Source organism: Phoxinus phoxinus (assembly GCF_949152265.1).
Source record: "Phoxinus phoxinus genome assembly, chromosome: 11".
Taxonomy (NCBI): Eukaryota; Metazoa; Chordata; class Actinopteri; order Cypriniformes; family Leuciscidae; genus Phoxinus; species Phoxinus phoxinus.
Genome location: NC_136886.1, coordinates 2945891 through 2965282, shown reverse-complemented (window position 1 = coordinate 2965282; position 19392 = coordinate 2945891). Strand labels below are relative to the sequence as shown.

The following is a 19392-nucleotide window of genomic DNA, read 5'->3' as shown; positions in this document are numbered from 1 at the left end:
TTCAGAGATGCTCTTCTGCGTTCAGAGATGCTCTTCTGTGTTCAGAGATGATGATCTTCTGTGTTCAGAGATGCTCTTCTGTGTTCAGAGATGATGATCTTCTGCGTTCAGAGATGATCTTCTGTGTTCAGAGATGCTCTTCTGCGTTCAGAGATGATCTTCTGCGTTCAGAGATGATCTTCTGTGTTCAGAGATGATCTTCTGTGTTCAGAGATGCTCTTCTGCGTTCAGAGATGATGTTCTGTGTTCAGAGATGATGTTCTGCGTTCAGAAATGATCTTCTGAGTTCAGAGATGATCTTCTGTGTTCAGAGATGCTCTTCTGTGTTCAGAGATGCTCTTCTGTGTTCAGAGATGATGATCTTCTGCGTTCAGAGATGCTCTTCTGTGTTCAGAGATGCTCTTCTGTGTTCAGAGATGATGATCTTCTGCGTTCAGAAATGATCTTCTGAGTTCAGAGATGCTCATACTGCATTCAGAGATGCTCTTCTGCGTTCAGAGATGATGTTCTGTGTTCAGAGATGATGTTCTGCGTTCAGAAATGATCTTCTGAGTTCAGAGATGATCTTCTGTGTTCAGAGATGCTCTTCTGTGTTCAGAGATGCTCTTCTGTGTTCAGAGATGATGATCTTCTGCGTTCAGAAATGATCTTCTGAGTTCAGAGATGCTCATACTGCATTCAGAGATGCTCTTCTGTGTTCAGAGATGATCTTCTGTGTTCAGAGATGCTCTTCTGCGTTCAGAGATGCTCTTCTGTGTTCAGAGATGATGATCTTCTGTGTTCAGAGATGCTCTTCTGTGTTCAGAGATGATGATCTTCTGCGTTCAGAGATGATCTTCTGTGTTCAGAGATGCTCTTCTGCGTTCAGAGATGCTCTTCTGCGTTCAGAGATGATCTTCTGTGTTCAGAGATGATCTTCTGTGTTCAGAGATGCTCTTCTGCGTTCAGAGATGATGTTCTGTGTTCAGAGATGATGTTCTGCGTTCAGAAATGATCTTCTGAGTTCAGAGATGATCTTCTGTGTTCAGAGATGCTCTTCTGTGTTCAGAGATGCTCTTCTGTGTTCAGAGATGATGATCTTCTGCGTTCAGAAATGATCTTCTGAGTTCAGAGATGCTCATACTGCATTCAGAGATGCTCTTCTGCATTCAGAGATGATCTTCTGCATTCAGAGATGCTCTTCTGCATTCAGAGATGCTCTTCTGCGTTCAGAGATGCTCTTCTGCGTTCAGAGATGCTCTTCATGCGTTCAGAGATGCTCTTCTGCGTTCAGAGATGATGTTCTGTGTTCAGAGATGCTCTTCTGCGTTCAGAGATGCTCATACTGCATTCAGAGATGCTCTTCTGCGTTCAGAGATGCTCTTCTGCGTTCAGAGATGCTCTTCTGCGTTCAGAGATGCTCTTCTGCGTTCAGAGATGCTCTTCTGCGTTCAGAGATGCTCTTCTGCGTTCAGAGATGATCTTCTGTGTTCAGAGATGATCTTCTGTGTTCAGAGATGCTCTTCTGCGTTCAGAGATGATGTTCTGTGTTCAGAGATGATGTTCTGCGTTCAGAAATGATCTTCTGAGTTCAGAGATGATCTTCTGTGTTCAGAGATGCTCTTCTGTGTTCAGAGATGCTCTTCTGTGTTCAGAGATGATGATCTTCTGTGTTCAGAGATGCTCTTCTGTGTTCAGAGATGCTCTTCTGTGTTCAGAGATGATCTTCTGCGTTCAGAGATGATCTTCTGTGTTCAGAGATGCTCTTCTGCATTCAGAGATGCTCTTCTGTGTTCAGAGATGCTCTTCTGTGTTCAGAGATGCTCTTCTGCATTCAGAGATGCTCTTCTGTGTTCAGAGATGCTCTTCTGTGTTCAGAGATGCTCTTCTGTGTTCAGAGATGCTCTTCTGTGTTCAGAGATGCTCTTCTGTGTTCAGAGATGCTCTTCTGTGTTCAGAGATGCTCTTCTGTGTTCAGAGATGATCTTCTGAGTTCAGAGATGATTCCTACTGTAGGTGTAGATATCAACTGATATCGCATTTTTGGAATGATACTTATTTTTATGTTGTTTTTAAAAGTCCAATACATAACTAACTAATAATCAGAATAAATTTTTAATTACCATTTTAATTTGTGTCAAGTTAAGAGATCACATAATGAATGACTGTCGTTTAAAAGGTTTAGTTAATTATCTAAATAATGAATAATTTACACTAGTTAGTACTTGTATATAAATTACTTAATAATGTAGAGTGTATACATTGCTCTATTTGTGAATACTGTTGCTGGGTAAGGTACTACTTTCTAGAGACTACCCAAATTATGGCAAGTATTCAAATTGTTTTAATTATTTAAAAAAATAATTAGTGTATTGGTTTCACTCTAATGCCAGTAAGCAGCTACCTAGCAACCTCCCAGAACACCCTGAAAACCAACTAGAACACCCAAGCAACATTTTGCACAAGCAGGTAAATCTTCTTCAGAAAATTGCTAGTTTATTGCTGTTGTCAAGAAATACCCCGAAGGCACGCGTGTCTTCAGGTTTTATTAAATTGGCCCAATTCTGTCCAGAATCCCAATAGCTCACATCCCACTGACCACAACATCCTCTCAAAAACACTTCAGACATCCTAATGCTGCTTGCAAGCACATGGGAAACTTGTTTTGGACCCAGAAAGCCGATATGATTTGACAAAAGCAATCTAATGCAACTCGACTTATTTCAAACTGGCATTTCTGGACTGGTTTGGTAGATTTATATCAGAGGGAGAAAGAGGCTGAGAAGGAAACGTGGGTGTTTGCAATCGTAAGGTTTCAGTGCTGAAGACGTTACAGAAACCTACAGTAATTAGACTCTGGTACTGCGAGACATTCTGAGCTTTATATGACATCTGCGTGTTACACAACTGTGCCAAACACTTTTTGTTCTGCTGTTCTAATGATGAGAGTGAATCATATCATATAACCTTGAAATGGAAAAGGTTCAAATCATTCGCTCGGTTTAAACTGGAGACTCTTGATTAGTCGCTCTATGGAGAGCAATGAGAAATAAAGCTGGCTCGAGCTGGAAGCACATATACGCTGTGTTATCTACGCAAGCAGTTCATACATAACCACGAGAGACGCTTTTGAGCACATTAACGTTAATGCATAAGATTCCTGCAGACGTCTACAGGCTGCAACCAAGGGAAAATCCTGATAAAACACGATTCCGGCTGGTAAATATCAATATAAATAAATTTACACACACAAAGACAGATAGAGACAGACAGACAGACAGATAGATAGATAGAATGATAGATTGAATGATAGAACAGAAAGCATGATAGACAGAACAATAGAGCCACAGAAAGAAAGATAGAAACAATGATAGATAGAACGAGAGAACAACAGAGAAAGAATGATAGAATGACAGAACAAACAATAGATAGAACGATAGAGAGAATAGACAGACAGATAGATGGATGGATGGATGACAGACAGAACAACAGATGGACGGATGGATGGATGGATGGATGGATGACAGACAGAACGACAGATGGACGGATGGATGGATGGATGATGGATGCATAGTTGGATGGATGGATGACAGACAGAACGACAGATGGATGGATGGATAGTTGGACAAATGGATGACAGACAGAACGACAGATGGATGGATGGATGGATGCATAGTTGGACGGATGGATGACAGACAGAACGACAGATGGACGGATGGATGGATGGATGGATGGATGACAGACAGAACGACAGATGGACGGATGGATGGATGGATGGATGGATGGATGATGGATGCATAGTTGGACGGATGGATGACAGACAGAACGACAGATGGATGGATGGATGGATGCATAGTTGGACTGATGGATGACAGACAGAACGACAGATGGATGGATGGATGGATGGATGCATAGTTGGATGGATGGATGACAGACAGAACGACAGATGGATGGATGGATGCATAGTTGGACGGATGGATGATGGATGCATAGTTGGACGGATGGATGACAGACAGAACGACAGATGGACGGATGGATGGATGGATGGATGGATGGATGATGGATGCATAGTTGGACGGATGGATGACAGACAGAACGACAGATGGATGGATGGATGGATGGATGGATGGATGCATAGTTGGACGGATGGATGACAGACAGAACGACAGATGGACGGATGGATGGATGACAGACAGAACGACAGGTAGATAGATAGATAGATAGATAGATCCTGTGAAGGGAAACACTCCACCGCAGTGATGTCATATATTATTTAGTCGTTTGGGCCACTTGTTTATTCACAGTCCTTGTCTCCCTCCTCATTATTTCACTCTCTACCATCTTATTTCCGCTGCTATTCAGTTTTAAATGAGTCTCCTGCACTCGTGAGCAAACACACACACACACACACACACACACACACACACACACACACACACACACACACACACACGTCTCGGCCTTGGTGGTGAGCAATGCAGTCGGCGGCTCCATTGCGACAGCGGTAACTATGGCGATAACACCGAGGAGAACTGCAAAACATCTCCTACATGCTCGCACCTACATCCACTGCATTTCTTTAAAACATGACAAATCAAGCGCACTCAGTGGATCTCACGGAAAACTCCAGGGCACATTTCATAACTATCTTAATGTATTCAGACACTTTGACACACTTTAGTAAAAATGCAGCTAATTTAAATTGAACAACATCAAAGACAGTACAACAAATACAATTATGACGCATAAATATATTTTTACAATTTAAATGATGCATTATATGAATAAACGCATCATTGTCTAATTACAGTGATGACATTTTTTTCACGTTTTTTATTATTTTTTATTGCAAAAATGTGCTACGTTGGCATCAACTGTCATCTTTTGATTTTGGTGTGTGTGTGTGTGTGTGTGTGTGTGTGTGTGTGTGTGTGTGAGTAAATAAATAAGTAGTCTTTAATTACTCATGTTAAAGTCTGTCACCTACCACTAGAAATAAAAGGGGAAAAAAGAAGAACATCTTAAATGTTTTAAGGTTGACATAATTACCTCAGAATTAGTATTCATTACCATCACCTTTACTGTAGGGCTCGTTTTTAATTAAAATAGACTTTTTCTCTTTCAAACCCATTAATCATTTGACATATGGAGTGTGTGAGTGTCATTTTAAACCACATTTAGACTCGTTTAGAAACTAAAGTCACACATGAAAATGTCAGAATGTCACTGGAACGCATGCAAAATATCAAAAGGAATATCGTTCATAAACGTCACATTTCTTCATCATTTCTGCATTTTTTACAAGAATCAACATGATCCACGAACCACAAGCAATCACTTTTTTTCGAAGGCACGTTTTAAAAAAGGTCCTAATTGAACTAATAACTAATCCTGGCTTAATCTAAGCCCTGTCAGTAAAACCAGGCCTATGATGAGTTAAATTTGATTTGTTGTCAGCCAACTTGATTAATAAAAACAACAAAATCCATGAATTGATCAAATAACCAGTATAATAAGAACAATAAACAAAGGTAATAATCATAGGAGCATCATCAAAGGTTTCTATTTACAGCGTGCTTCGCAGCGTTGTAGCCAATCACAGACATGCCTGTTGATTTCTTGAACGCAATGACCAATCAGAAGCGATTAAGTTAGAAACCACTCGATTTTTTGTCAGGTGCTGAGTTTTGCACGCTCATAAATAAGTGTAGACATTATGTAAATAAGAGATTCATTGTGCAGTGTAGACAGATTCATTGATTATAATGGAACTTCGTGAGATCGTGTCAACTCAATGAACTAAGACAGCCGTTTAGTGGCAATAAGAATCTTGAAAATACGCCCAATTTTGCAAAAACTCCCATATATCGCAAAAAAAAAAAAATGTTTTACGCTCGCATGAGGTGGTTTTTCAGGCAATTTGAAAATGGAATATTTCACAAAACTGCAGTAGAAACAGTTTTAGCATTTACAGGTCACATGGTGTACGTAAAACTCAAATGATAATTCTCTAAAGATGGCGCGCTATGTTTGGGCAAGAGACGAGACAGAGTTCTTTATTAAACTCATAAAAGACAAAATTATTTTGAGAATACTGGATTCTAAACAACAAGGAAAAGCCATCATTTATCAAGACCTTGAAGCAGATAGGAGAGAGAAACACCCAGAAACTCCTCATACGTTCTATCGAAATTGAGAAAATATTGCAAGTTTTTGTGCGTATCTGTAATGGAAACCAGGCTACTGTGAAGCATTAAAGGGGGGGTATAATGCCCTTTTCACAAGATGTGAAATAAATCCCTGATGTCCCCAGTGTGTATGTGAAGGTTTAGCTCAAAATACCCCACAGATATTTTTATATAGCATTTTAAAGTTGTCACGTTTAAGGGTGAGCAAAAACGCCTCGTTTTGTGTCTGTCCCTTTAAATGCAAATGAGCTGCTCCACCCAGCACAGGGGGCGGAGCTTAAACAAAAGTTTAGCCTATTATGTTCAAACTGGAGTCAGAAAGATGGAGAGACTCAAGAAGAACATGTAGAAAACATTCCTGAAAGGTTAGTTAATGAATTTATGTAGCTTATGCGTAGTTGTCTTCTAGTCATTGATTAGCATATTCTGTCTTGACAATCTATAAATCGTGTTCTGGGGGCGGGGTTTATGTAAATATTGGGGTTGGTGATGTCACTAACCCGGGAGGAATGTCGTGTGGTTCCTACCAGCCGTTTGTTGTAGTCCTTAAAAAACAATTTATATCTTTCTTTGCTTTGAACTTTGAGCGTTGTAACTTTGCAGATGTTGTTTATGATCAAACATTACACACTCACTAAAGTTAGAAAAGTGAAATCATAATCAACCACCCCTGTAAGAGAATCTCTCTGCTGAAACAGAGGGCCGCTCACGGCTCTTACAGCCTTAACTAAACATTATTAAAGACCTTCAGCAGAGAGAGAATGAGCGAGAGAGGTGGACGGGACACTCATTAACCCCTCGATGAAGAGTGAGGACAGAATAGACACACAGAGAGACTTTTGGACCCAGACGGCCCTCAAGAAAGATACATCAAATCAGTCTTTCTGAACTCTGACACTCCCATTCTATCACATCCACAATACCACATCATCTCTCTCCCTCATCTATCTTCCCTTGAACTATACTCTCAGACGGTTTCCTCAATAAAAGTTAGGGTGTAATAAGGAAGATCGCAGACAATGTGTTTTCTCTCATAGCCGGACACTGGCTGACTGTAGGATTCATTTCAACCCATTCAAATGTGTCACTATCCATCTTGAAACTTGACGCAAATGCTGACAACAGAAGCTTGGTAGTATAAATAAATAAATAAAACAATACATATCTGTAATATCATGAGGGTTAATCTTTGTTTAAACTGGTGACACTTTACAATAAGGCCTCACTTGTTAACATAAGTTAATGTATACACTAAAATTAAGTTACAATGAGCAATACATTTGTTACTGTATTTATTAATCTTTGTTAAAGTTGGTTAATAAAAATACTGTCAATCATTGTTTGTTCATGTTAGTTCACTAACCTTAGCAAATACAACTTCTGATTTTAATAATGTATTAGTAAATGTTGATATTAACATATTAACTAAGATTAATAAATGCTGTAAAAGTATTGCTCATTCTCAGTTCATGTTAACAAATAGTTAACTAATGAAAGCTTATTGTAAAGTGTTACCTTTAAACTGTACTCTACCGTTCTTCTTTTTTTTTTTTTTTTAATTAATACTTTTATTCAGCAACGATGCATTAAATTTAAAATAAAGACATTTATAATGTCACAAAAGATTTCTATTTCAAATAAATTATTTCAATTTATCAAAGAATCGTGAAAAACAATGCATCACGTTTCCATAAAATACGAAATTCCACAAAAATATGAAGCAGTACAACGGTTTTCAACATTATTAAATGAATGTTTCTTAAACAGTAAATCAGCAGTTTCTGAAGGATCATGTGACACTGAAGACTGCAGTAATGATGCTGAAAATTCAGCTTTGATCACAGGAATAAATTACATTTTACTATATATTCACATAGAAAACAGTTATTTAAAATTATACAAATATTTCCCAATATTACAGTTTTTACTGTATTTTAAATAAAATAAATGCAGCCTTGCTGAGCATCTTCTTTCAAAAACATAAAACAATTGTACTAACCCCAAAATTTTGCATGCAAAACAATTGACCCTTCGCTAAGCCCCGCCCTCCTTAGTTACTGTTGCTACGCCTGACAAGCTTTCGCGCCTGGCACGTCTATTACAGTGTGTACCGGTGTCAGACATTCCCAAGGAGATAATTAGTCATTTTTGGCGAACAGGTGAAATATCTGAGAGAGCGAGACAGAAGGGACTGCAGTCAGTATGCATTCGAGGGATATATCCACGACATATTATGCAACCGATTAGAGAATAATGTCATCAAAATTGAAGCTAAAGCCTATAGTCCCAGCGCAAGCAGCAGCGCCTCATACACTGACCATTCAAATGGGAAACACACAAACTGAGGAAAAGCTGTTCATGCACAGCAGGGTAAGTGAAATGTGAAAATAATATAATAATTATAAATCAAACAGCTTATCCATAAAGCGTGTTGAATAACACTAACACCGGGAGAGCCGCGATCGGATTGGGGTAAAGTTAGGCCGTCGATTAACAAGATGCTGAAATATATTTTAAAGTATGTCAGTGAGCCTCCATCTTGCCTTTACTCATCTTATTTTACGTTCAATATGCATTATGAACAAAGAACCGTCATTATTTCCAAGCAATAGGTGTTTTAGTTAATCCTGTGGACATTTAGTTGTGAATGGGGCGTCCCACACTGCCTGATCCACGGCCGGCATTTCTCCCCTCGGCTTTTAGGTTTCGGGAAGGAAAAAAATTCAACTCCCCGTCCAAAACTTTTAGGATACCGGGTATCAGATTTACACAATCCATACGCACAGCGCTTCGCCATGTTTCCCTCGCTCGAAAGCTTGCCAGACCTCCCGCGCCTAGTTACGGTTGCTAAGCCACGATTGGCCAGTGGCTTAGCGAAGGGTCAATTGCAATCCAAAAAAACACATATTAAGGGAAGCTCCAATAGTTAAGAAAGCCTCTCATCGACCAAAAGCATCCAAATCATAAGTCACCAGTTGCATTAAACCGCGGCCTAGATTGGCTTTGGAACAGAGCTACAGACCTTCATAAGACACAAGCATCTACATCAGCGCATGACAGCGGCATTAATCATCAGTTTACACTGTAAAGCAGTGACTGATCATCCCTGTGTCACTGTACAATCCTCACCGCCACAGCGCAATAACCTCTTATCTGTGAAAGACTCATCCACAGTCCTTCTCAGAGCCTCGTCCTCGGTCTATCTCTGAGATCCTCCACCGAATCTCTCTGTGGAGAAGCACTGACCGCGGCTTCACAGGGGAAGGTCAAGTGATCAAAAGAGAAACATAAGCGTTTTGAATTATGAGTGGCACTTCCGGTTTGGGGAACTTACATTCAAAAAGCCTGAAACTAATCATTTCAAATCGTCAGGTTGCCCTACAAATAAAGCGGATCCGTCAGTGTGACTGGATGAGCTGTCAATTAGTTGTCAATTTATTTTCAGGCATCATGAGAATAACGTTATACTTGGTATTTTAACGTGACATGTTATAACAAGAGCTATCTATCTATGCTTTCTTTTCCTCATGATTATTTTCTTTTTTCCCTTTGTAATCCGCTGGAAAAGTATGAAAAAAGACAACATATACTGCACATTTGTGGTCTATTCACCCGAATTTAATTTACGATATATTCTATTAATTATTCACTGGAATCTCTCGTTATTCGGGATGCACAATATATCGAATTTATCGAAATATCGCAAATGTATATAATCGCAATATGCATATCGCAACAGCTTGCAATAAATGGGGTCATGAACAAAAGACAGTTTTCTTTTTTTGCTTTAATAAGTATCAGGTTATATTGAATTCATACAGTGAAAACTAAGCAATGTTTTATTTGTATATTTTATGATTCAGTATCTTTTATTAAATAAACCTAATTTAGGATAACCTGAAACCCTGTGGTTTACACTGATGTTAAAATAACACTTCTTACGCTGGAGTAAAACACTGATGTTCACTTTCACAAGTTATAAGGATGTTTTCTTGTCATAAAATGAATGTGAAACATGTAGGTTATATCATTTTAAATATATTTTAAAGATAATTAAAGTTTATTTTACACACTTTAAGCATTAACGTATTGCATATCGAATATCGCATTATTTAAGGAGTTATCGCATATCGCATTTTTCTTCAATATCGCACAGCCCTATGTCAAACTGACGGAAATCACTTTGAAATAGTATCACGTAATGCTGATTTTAATGAACATTTTTGATTAAGGCAACATAAGTTACATAATACACATATTACTACAGTGATATATAACCAAAGACTCGCGCTTTTGGGGATATTTGGTCTGCTGAAAGTACCTTGTTGATGCTTTTACACTTTTAAATGTACTTTTAATGTTCGATAGTTGAAGGGTGAGTAGATAAATGTCGTCTCATTGTGACACTTTTTTAACGTATGCGTTCATAGAGCGAGCCTGTCACTGAACGGAAGTTACACACGTAAAGCATCATGGGGCGCAGGAATAATGTGGATAAGGAAAATCATCCTCACTGGGAAGATGCTGAGGTGTTGTGCTGTGGGGGGTTGCCGGGGGGTTGCCGGGGTGTTGATATGCAGTGTGTCGAACACACGAACATGGTCGATAGGCAAAATGCATTTTAAATATATTTTCAAGCATAACAACTGTACATGCACTAATTCAATCTAGCTGAGAGTAAATATTAGTGTATGTAGGAGGGGAGCAGCAAACCCCGTGGCGTTCCCTCGGTGAAGAGCCACTATTGTTACCGTGACAGTGATGAAGATTTATGCAATGCCGACTGGATAGATGAGATTACAGAGCACTAAAAGTCACACATCAGTGAACACAACCACATAGCGACAGGTCGGGACACTCTACTGGAGTCCGTCGAGTCACCGGAAGACACACATGAAGGAAAACGAAATAATAAATAATAATAAAAAATTGTTTTGCTTATAGATGCTAATAGGTGAATACAGAGTTCCCGCTGTACTAAAATCCAAAAAGCATGGCCTATCTTTATTTCTAAAAACAAACAAACAAATAAATAAATAATATTATATAAATATTAGTGCTGTCAAATTGATTATTTGAATTATCATAAAAGTTTGTAAATATATAATAAATATGATATATAATACTAATAAATAATATAAAATTGCATATAATAAATAAATAGAAATTAAAAATATACACACACTACCCATCAAAAGTTTTTAATAATTACGATTTTTTGTCTCTTCTGCTCACCAAGGATGCATTTATTTGATAAAAAATACAGTAAACACTGTAATATTGTGAAATATTATTACAATTTTAAATAACCATTCTATATTTGAATATATTATAGTGTAATTTATTTATGAGATGCAAAGTTGAATTTTCAGCATTATTACTTGGTAGTATAATTTGCCGATGAGACTTCTTTCAAAAACATTACAAAAATAAAAATAAATAAAAATAAAAATATATAGGCTATGTATATATATAAAAAAATAATAAAAAAATAAAGAATAAAAAAAATATATATAAATATATATATATATATATATATATATATATATATAAAAATAAAATAAATATATATATATATATATATATATATTAGGGCTGTCAAAAGATTAATCGCGATTAATCACATCCAAAATAAAAGTTTGTGTTTGCATAATATATGTGTGTGTACTGTGTATAATTATTATGTATAAATACACACACATTCATGTATATATTTAAGAAATATTTGCATTTATATACTGTATATACATTTATATTATATATAAATATTTTATATATAAATATAACCACTTTTTCTTAAATATATACATGATTGTGTGTGTTTTTATATATATAAATAATTATACACAGTACACACACATATATTATGCAAACAACACAAACTTTTATTTTGGATGCGATTAATCGCAATTAATCTTTTGACAGCCCTAATATATATATATATATATATATATATATATATATATATATATATATATATATATATATATATATATATATATATATATATATATATTTTTTTTTTTTTTTTTTTTTTTTTTGGAATGTTTTTCCCAAAAAAATGGAAAAAACATTTCCCAAATATGTTTAGAATATATATGTATAATTTTTATCAGCATGTACTGCTAAATACATTCTTTGTCCATCAAGCCTGGAACAAACTCTCCTGCAAATAATTAACAGAGCGGCATCTCATGAATATGCTGAAGCGGATGACGCAGAATGCATCTGGAGGACGGATGCCTTTCATCTTAGTGTAGTGGGACAGCGAGATGCTCGCCTAAACCTCCTGATAATCCGCCTCAGCTTGTAATGAAAGGGATAAATCAGGACCCTGGACAGCGCTGAGTGATCGTGCTTCTGGATCAGCACCACGGACAGCACAACATCCACATCCCTGGATCGGGTTCTGGGTTTATAGGGCATTATATGGACCTAAAAGGCACAAATCTGTGGCAACAGAAGCAGGTGCACTAAATGTAGACTGAACAATAATCCAATGCTATAGAGGATGAAAACAGTGTAGGGAAATGCCATTAAACACAGTTCCCCAATCTGATTTGTGCCATATAACCGTGTGTGTGATGTATGTGCTGTGTGAAGAACTGCCTCCTGATAAGATCAAAGAGTCTAAACACACACCAACAGCTGCTGACGCCTGTTAAACACACTGATCAGATAGTCACGTCTGATGAAAAGCAGCATAACTGAGTGAAATCCAAATGTAATTGAATGACATTTCATTGTCTAAGGAAGGGAGCAGCAAATGTCTGAGTGGCACGGGTAAAAGAAACTGTTACTGAGATGGAGACTCATGCAATGGAGACCTGATAGATGAGATTATACAGCAGTAAAAGTCACGGCACGAGTCCTTCATACTAGAGATATGAAGGGAAAAATGTTACATAAAAAAAATATTTAAAAAAATCAGAACTTTCCTGTTCAACACCTCTAAAGTGACAAGGATAAAATAATATAATACAACTAAATTATTAACAATAATAATATTTTTTATAATAACAATAAAATTATAAATCTCCCAAAAAATGTCACAGCACTCTCCTACTTGATTATTAAAGCGACAAGGATTAAATAATAATATTAAATAACAATAATATGATATGCAATATTAATATAAATATATAAAACAAATATTCCACAAACAGCCTAAACTAAAAGACCCACAGCACTGAACGCTACCTCAGAATCAGGTTAAAAACAGCGAGACAGTCTAACATTTTACGACGGCCTCTACGTCTGTGCCAGAGGAGTTCTGAGAGCATGATGTGTGTGTGTGTGTGTGTGTGTGTGTGACGGCAGAGAGGTTCCCCTTCCACCGAAGCGTTCTGCTTTTGTGAGCCACGCTTGAAAACAAACAGAGGCGCACGGAGCGGGTCGCTACATGTACAGACACAACTACACCAGCCTATTACTATTCCCCTCACAGCAGCCGTGCAGTATACAGGAGAGGACCTGTCGTGGCCAGACCCCCCCTCCATCCGTACTGACCATCCCGTGGCAGCGTGCGTGTGTGTGTGTGTGTGTGTGAGAGATTCCTCCACTCACCCTGGCTGTTGGCGGCCCCCTCTACCTCCTCGCATTCGGTCAGGTTGTTGACCATCCTGCCTCTCCAAATGCCCTCGCTCCCCTAAAACTCTCCTCCGCTCAGGGGAGAAAAGCAGAAGAACGGCCAAACGAGGAGATGTGTGAGAAAAAGATGGACTGATCTGCCCACCTTCCTTCCCCTGCCGAGAGCTGTGAGGAAATCACCGGCCAACGGATCGAGAGATGCGCGCTTTTCTCCTCTGATTCTCTTCTTCTCGCGCTCTCCTCTCCTCTCTTGGCTGTAGCGTGACTCCCTCTCTCCCTCTCTCCCTCTCTCTCTCTCTCGTAGGAGGAGGAGGATACGACAGCTCAGAGCGACTGGAGTTTACTGGATGATGGAACATGCTCTCTCTGTCTCTCTCTCTCTCTTTCTCCCACACACTCGCTCATGCACATGGGTATCCGTGCACACATGCTCTCCTGCATACGCTCAGTGTAGTGGCTGACACAATGTTAACACAAAAGTGGTCAAATAAAAATGAAAACATGCTGTTGTGTAGGTAATCAGAGTGATTAAAGCATGCTGCTATGTGCTTTCAAACAGTTTCGAATAAAAAAAGTCAAGTCTCTGTGATATTCGGGCTTGAGTCCCTCCATTGTAAGATTGCATTGTTGGATTTTTCCACCTGATGGATTTTATCGTGAAAACCTTAAGTCTGAACATCACACACACACACACACACACACACACACACACACACACACACACACACACACACACACACACACACACACACACACACACACACACACACACACACACACACACACACACACACACACACACGGATCAAAGACGTGATGCTCATTTTGTTTGTTTTGTGTCCAGAATCGAGTAACTTATTCAAAAGTGCAAGAATAAAAATAATTCAATGTACATTTTCTAAGTATAATCAAATTAAATTTTGATATTTTTGTTTAAATAAATAATGTCTTAGGTTGTAACTGTCCCAAGATTGTAATAATCAGATAATAAGGCTTATTTATAGGGTGATATTCTTGAAAAAAATTAATAATAATAATACAAAAGAAGCATTTGACAAAATCACACACACACACACACACACACACACACACACACACACACACACACACACACACACACACACACACACACACACACACACACACACACACACACACACACACACACACACACACACACACACACACACACACACACACACACACACACACACACACACACACACACACACACACACACACACACACACACACACACACACACACACACACACACACACACACACACACACACACACACACACACACACACACACACACCTCTTTTAGCCACTCATGTCATCAAATAACTGCATTCTGTGCCTGCAAATGTGTTTAGTAAAACACAATCAATGTGATCAGCGGGCTCGCATCATTGGAGGCTCAGAGCAGACAGAGACGTGGAGACAGGAAAGAATAGAGTGGAAAATGGAGATAGAAGGGAAAAAAGGAACGGACACAGATGCAAGCTGGAGTCTTTTATCCGAGCGCTCCATTCAGATTCTCCCAGCTGATGCGTCTGGATCGTCAGATGCACAGTTCAGAATCAAATTCCAGGTAGCCTGCAGTTACACAAAATCTATTAAGTGACCGAATTACGCGGCACTGAAGGACGGACGCTGAGAGAAAGAAAAATGCATTTCGCCACGAGTCACAAAAACAATTCACATGCTTTTGAAAGACATTAATGCGTCTACATGAGAAGCGGACGCCCCCGGTGTAGACGGAGGGGATTATTTCCAATTACCCACACACACACACACACACACACACACACACACACACACACACACACACGCACACGCGCACACGCGCACACGCGTATACGTCTCATGTATTAGTGTATATGACGGGTCCCGATGTCACCGATGTGAGAATGAGATTGAAATTGAAGCAGTAACGAGATCACCTGGCTTGTTAATCTCAGGTGATTTCAGTCCAGTCATCTGGGTAATCGGCATTACTCATTTTCTACAGTAGGAGATGGATCCATATTCATGATGCCCGTTTATTTTTTTATTACTTTAGGAATGTTTTTCGGTTTGGTTAAATTATTAAAAAAGAAACTTCACAAAAACACACTGCTAAAAGCTGTTACAACTTAGAGCAAATCCTCTTATTTTATATTGCATTTATAATATATCGCATTGTGCTTATTGTTGATGCAAAACAATTGTGAAGGCATCAAAAAAATTTTTTTTTCAATTTATATCACACTTTAATAAAAAAAAAAGTGTGTATTTATATATAAATAATAAAATGACAAAAATAAAAAGGATCTTTGGACTAAAAACAATGGCACATTTATTTTAAAAGTAGATTTTCTTCAAAAGCTAATTTTATTTTATTTTAAAGTAGGTAAAATGCTACTGCAGACTGTATGTTTCAAACTCATAACTCACTTAATTTGTACTGAAACAAAGTGTTTAGCAATTCTCAGGGTGCCACAACATTAATACTTAATATTCAACAGTACTATTGATCTGCATGGACAATATGTGCTGAGAAATGAAATGAGTTGGACGACAACATCATGCTTTCTGCAGAGCTGCTTTATATGCGAAGTGAACTAATTTAATAATTGATGATCTTTACAACGGCACTGACTCAACACTGAACTGGCTTCAGCAGAACAATGACACTTCTTTTCTTTTTAGAGCTGCTTTACAGCCAAATTGAACTCTGTTTGCATCAGTAAATCATTATTTTGCTACTGAGAACTGTAAAGCTGCCTATAGAAATCAAGGTGACTTGACTTGATTACACAACACTTGATTTGCAACACATTGATGTAAATGTAGAACTGTGGAGAGTGTGAAGCTCCTCTATTAAACGAGATGTACTCACAAGCACAGAAGGACTGTGTGATGGAGGTTTATGAAGCACCCTGTCGTGACACTCTCAAAGCGACGCGTGCCTCTTCTTCTCAATTCACGCCACCATGCAAGACAAGCCACTCGGGCCAACTCAGCTGGAATGGGGCTATTTTTGGGATGAGAGCTGTCAGGAAGACTCTGTCGCGGGAGGAGAGCTCGCGTCTGAAATGGTCTGTGACCTGTAAGCACTCAATTACAAAAGCTGTCAGCGCTCGGCTCTCCTGAACGCACCTCTACGACACCGGCAGCGCGCAACCAAGTGGACGCCTCAACAGGGATGGAGAAGAGACATGCACTGCACACAGAAACCACATCTCATGACATATTGCATGTTTATATTAGATATTTACCTATCAGAATAGTTTGATCAAGTCTGGAGCACACATTGTGCAATAGCAATAGTGGTTATTTAACACTATGGGCCCTATTTTAACGCTCTGAAACGCAAGTATCAAATGCGAAACGCAAGTAACTTTGTGGGCGGACTATTGCGCCCGACGCAAATCTAAAATGTGTTGGTCTGAAGTCGCTTCATTACTCATAGGTGTTGTTTGGGCGTAACGTGAAATAAACCAATCAGAGCGTCCTCTCACATTCCCTTTAAGAGCCGGCGCGCTTGTTCCACGGCGGATCGCTATTATATCGGCGGGTTTGCCGGCGCACGCCAGGAGCAGCTCACAGCCGAGGAGACCGACGTTCTCGTCAGGGCCGTAAAACACAGAGAAGTGACATTGGGGATGATGGGAGAAACACACACAAATTAGCTTCGGTTAAACAGGCGTATAATAATTTGGGTAAATGTGTAAGCTAGATTTATGCCTATTTTTTCACATCTTTATGGACACAACAATGATTTCCCTCGTGTGGTAATAGTTTTCCTTGTAATTATGTATATGGTTTGCAAAAATGGGAACTGCTGCGTCTGTGTAGATGAGAGAAGCAAAGTGTGTGTTTATGGCCAAGCATGCACACTTAAAATAGCATCTGAATAACGCGCCACTGTCTTTAGACTCAGTTTTTCCTGGTCAGTGGCGGAATAGTTTTCGTAAACTGCAGAATATCACCAGGGAACGTTTGCCCCGGAACACGCTCCTCTTTTCACTGAACCGCCCCCCCCGAGCACAATTTCATTCCCTAATTTACTGACGTGCGTATGTGGAGGGAAAAGTCCGCTGTGCGCGGGGGCAAATTAGAAATTAGTGCCAACAAAGGCTAAAAAACATAATATAAATATTTTAAATAATATAAATACAGGACATGATCTTGACCAAAAATGTATGCACCTCTTGATGAAAATAACATCACAACATTTATTTCCATCAAGAGGTGCATCAGTTTTTGGTCAAGATCTTGTATTGCCAATGCAAAGTCTGTAAAGTCTCCTCCAGCACATCAAGACTTACATTGAATTTAAGGTCTGTGCCAATGCATGTGTGAAAGTGATTCTTCATGATCCTCCCAACCATTCTTTTACAATTTTAGCCTGATATATCTCGGTATTGTCATCCTGGAATATGGCCATAATGCGTCTTCCTACATGTTTGTTTAAGAAATGAAAAGCTACACACTCCATCAATTAGGGTTAGAAGAACTATATAACATATAGAAACATAATAATCTCTGCAATAATAATCCAATGATTGATTTTTAAGCGTTTGCCTATTTAAATCGAAACAGCGACTTTTTTTGGCCGTGAAGCTGCTAGTCCTAATCATCTCGGCTGGAAGCTCAGGTCCTTATCTGCTAGGTGGCTAACCAATCCAAACCGATATACCGACATACCCAAAGACATCTGTGACTGAACAAGCTAGAGAAGAGCAGTGCTCCAGGTGAGGATGTCTTCCCCCGGGGCCTAACCAACCATGGAGGATTGTGGGTCAATAGAGATAGTTGTTGTACACAAAGCAGGGCAGGATCAGGTGGCGTTGTTACACAGCTGGGGTGGTCGGGCAGCTGAAGCTCAACACACACACACACACACACACACACACACACACACACACACACACACACACACACACACACACACACACACACATACACACACACACACACACACACACACACACACACACACACACAGCGACAGAGCAATGACACAGGCCTGTTACATGATGCCATTTACACACCTGAGTGCCCTGCGGCTTTAAGTCACAATCCCTGAATGTTGGTTCTGAATGTGTTTAAGTCAGAAAGACAGTTCAGTGAATAAGATCACGTGCATTCACATATAAGCAGATCCAGACAGTCGGCAGAATTTCGACGCACTTTCTACACTGATTTGGGAGAATAACCATTGGAATTCTTGAAATAACTAATCTTTATTTTAGTGGTGCAACAGATCACAAAACTCACGGTTCGGATCATATTATGGGTTTTGAGGCACGGATCAGAAACAAGTTCAAACGTTATTAAAGATAAGTGAATGGTCAGTAAAGAGACAAGAACAAAATACACTAATTATAAGCATGGATAAATACAATATAATGTCTAACAGTATTATTCAGGAACAGAAATGAAATAATTAAATGTCAAATAATACTGCATAGTGTTCACTGTACAAATTAAATATAGATTCATCTTTGTTAAAGCCATCTTTGTTTTTAGTTTAACATTAATGATATAAACAGCAGCAGGTATTTATAAGCTGCTGTCCCTTTAAGAGATAATGCACAGATCCAATATAATGTTAAACATCCGATTTCTTTCTCAATTCACGT

The 19392-nt window shown here is 38.7% G+C and overlaps 1 protein-coding gene across 9 annotated transcripts in view; it reads right to left on the bottom strand.

The window, feature by feature from the left end:
- The window catches only part of slc12a5a (solute carrier family 12 member 5a), a gene marked incomplete at its 5' end in the record, with an annotated part of 157337 nt that overhangs the window by 90243 nt on the left and 47702 nt on the right, over positions 1-19392 (bottom strand). For 2 of the 9 annotated variants that reach the window (XM_079627175.1, XM_079627177.1), the window contains one exon: positions 13734-13788. The exons of 1 other annotated variant lie outside the window; for it this stretch is intronic. In XM_079627175.1, the coding sequence (XP_079483301.1) occupies positions 13734-13788 (55 nt within the window). Of the gene's footprint in view, positions 1-13733; positions 14239-19392 lie in introns of those variants that run through there. 6 more of the 9 variants (XR_013799441.1, XR_013799442.1, XR_013799443.1 and 3 more) reach the window with 6 other exon arrangements.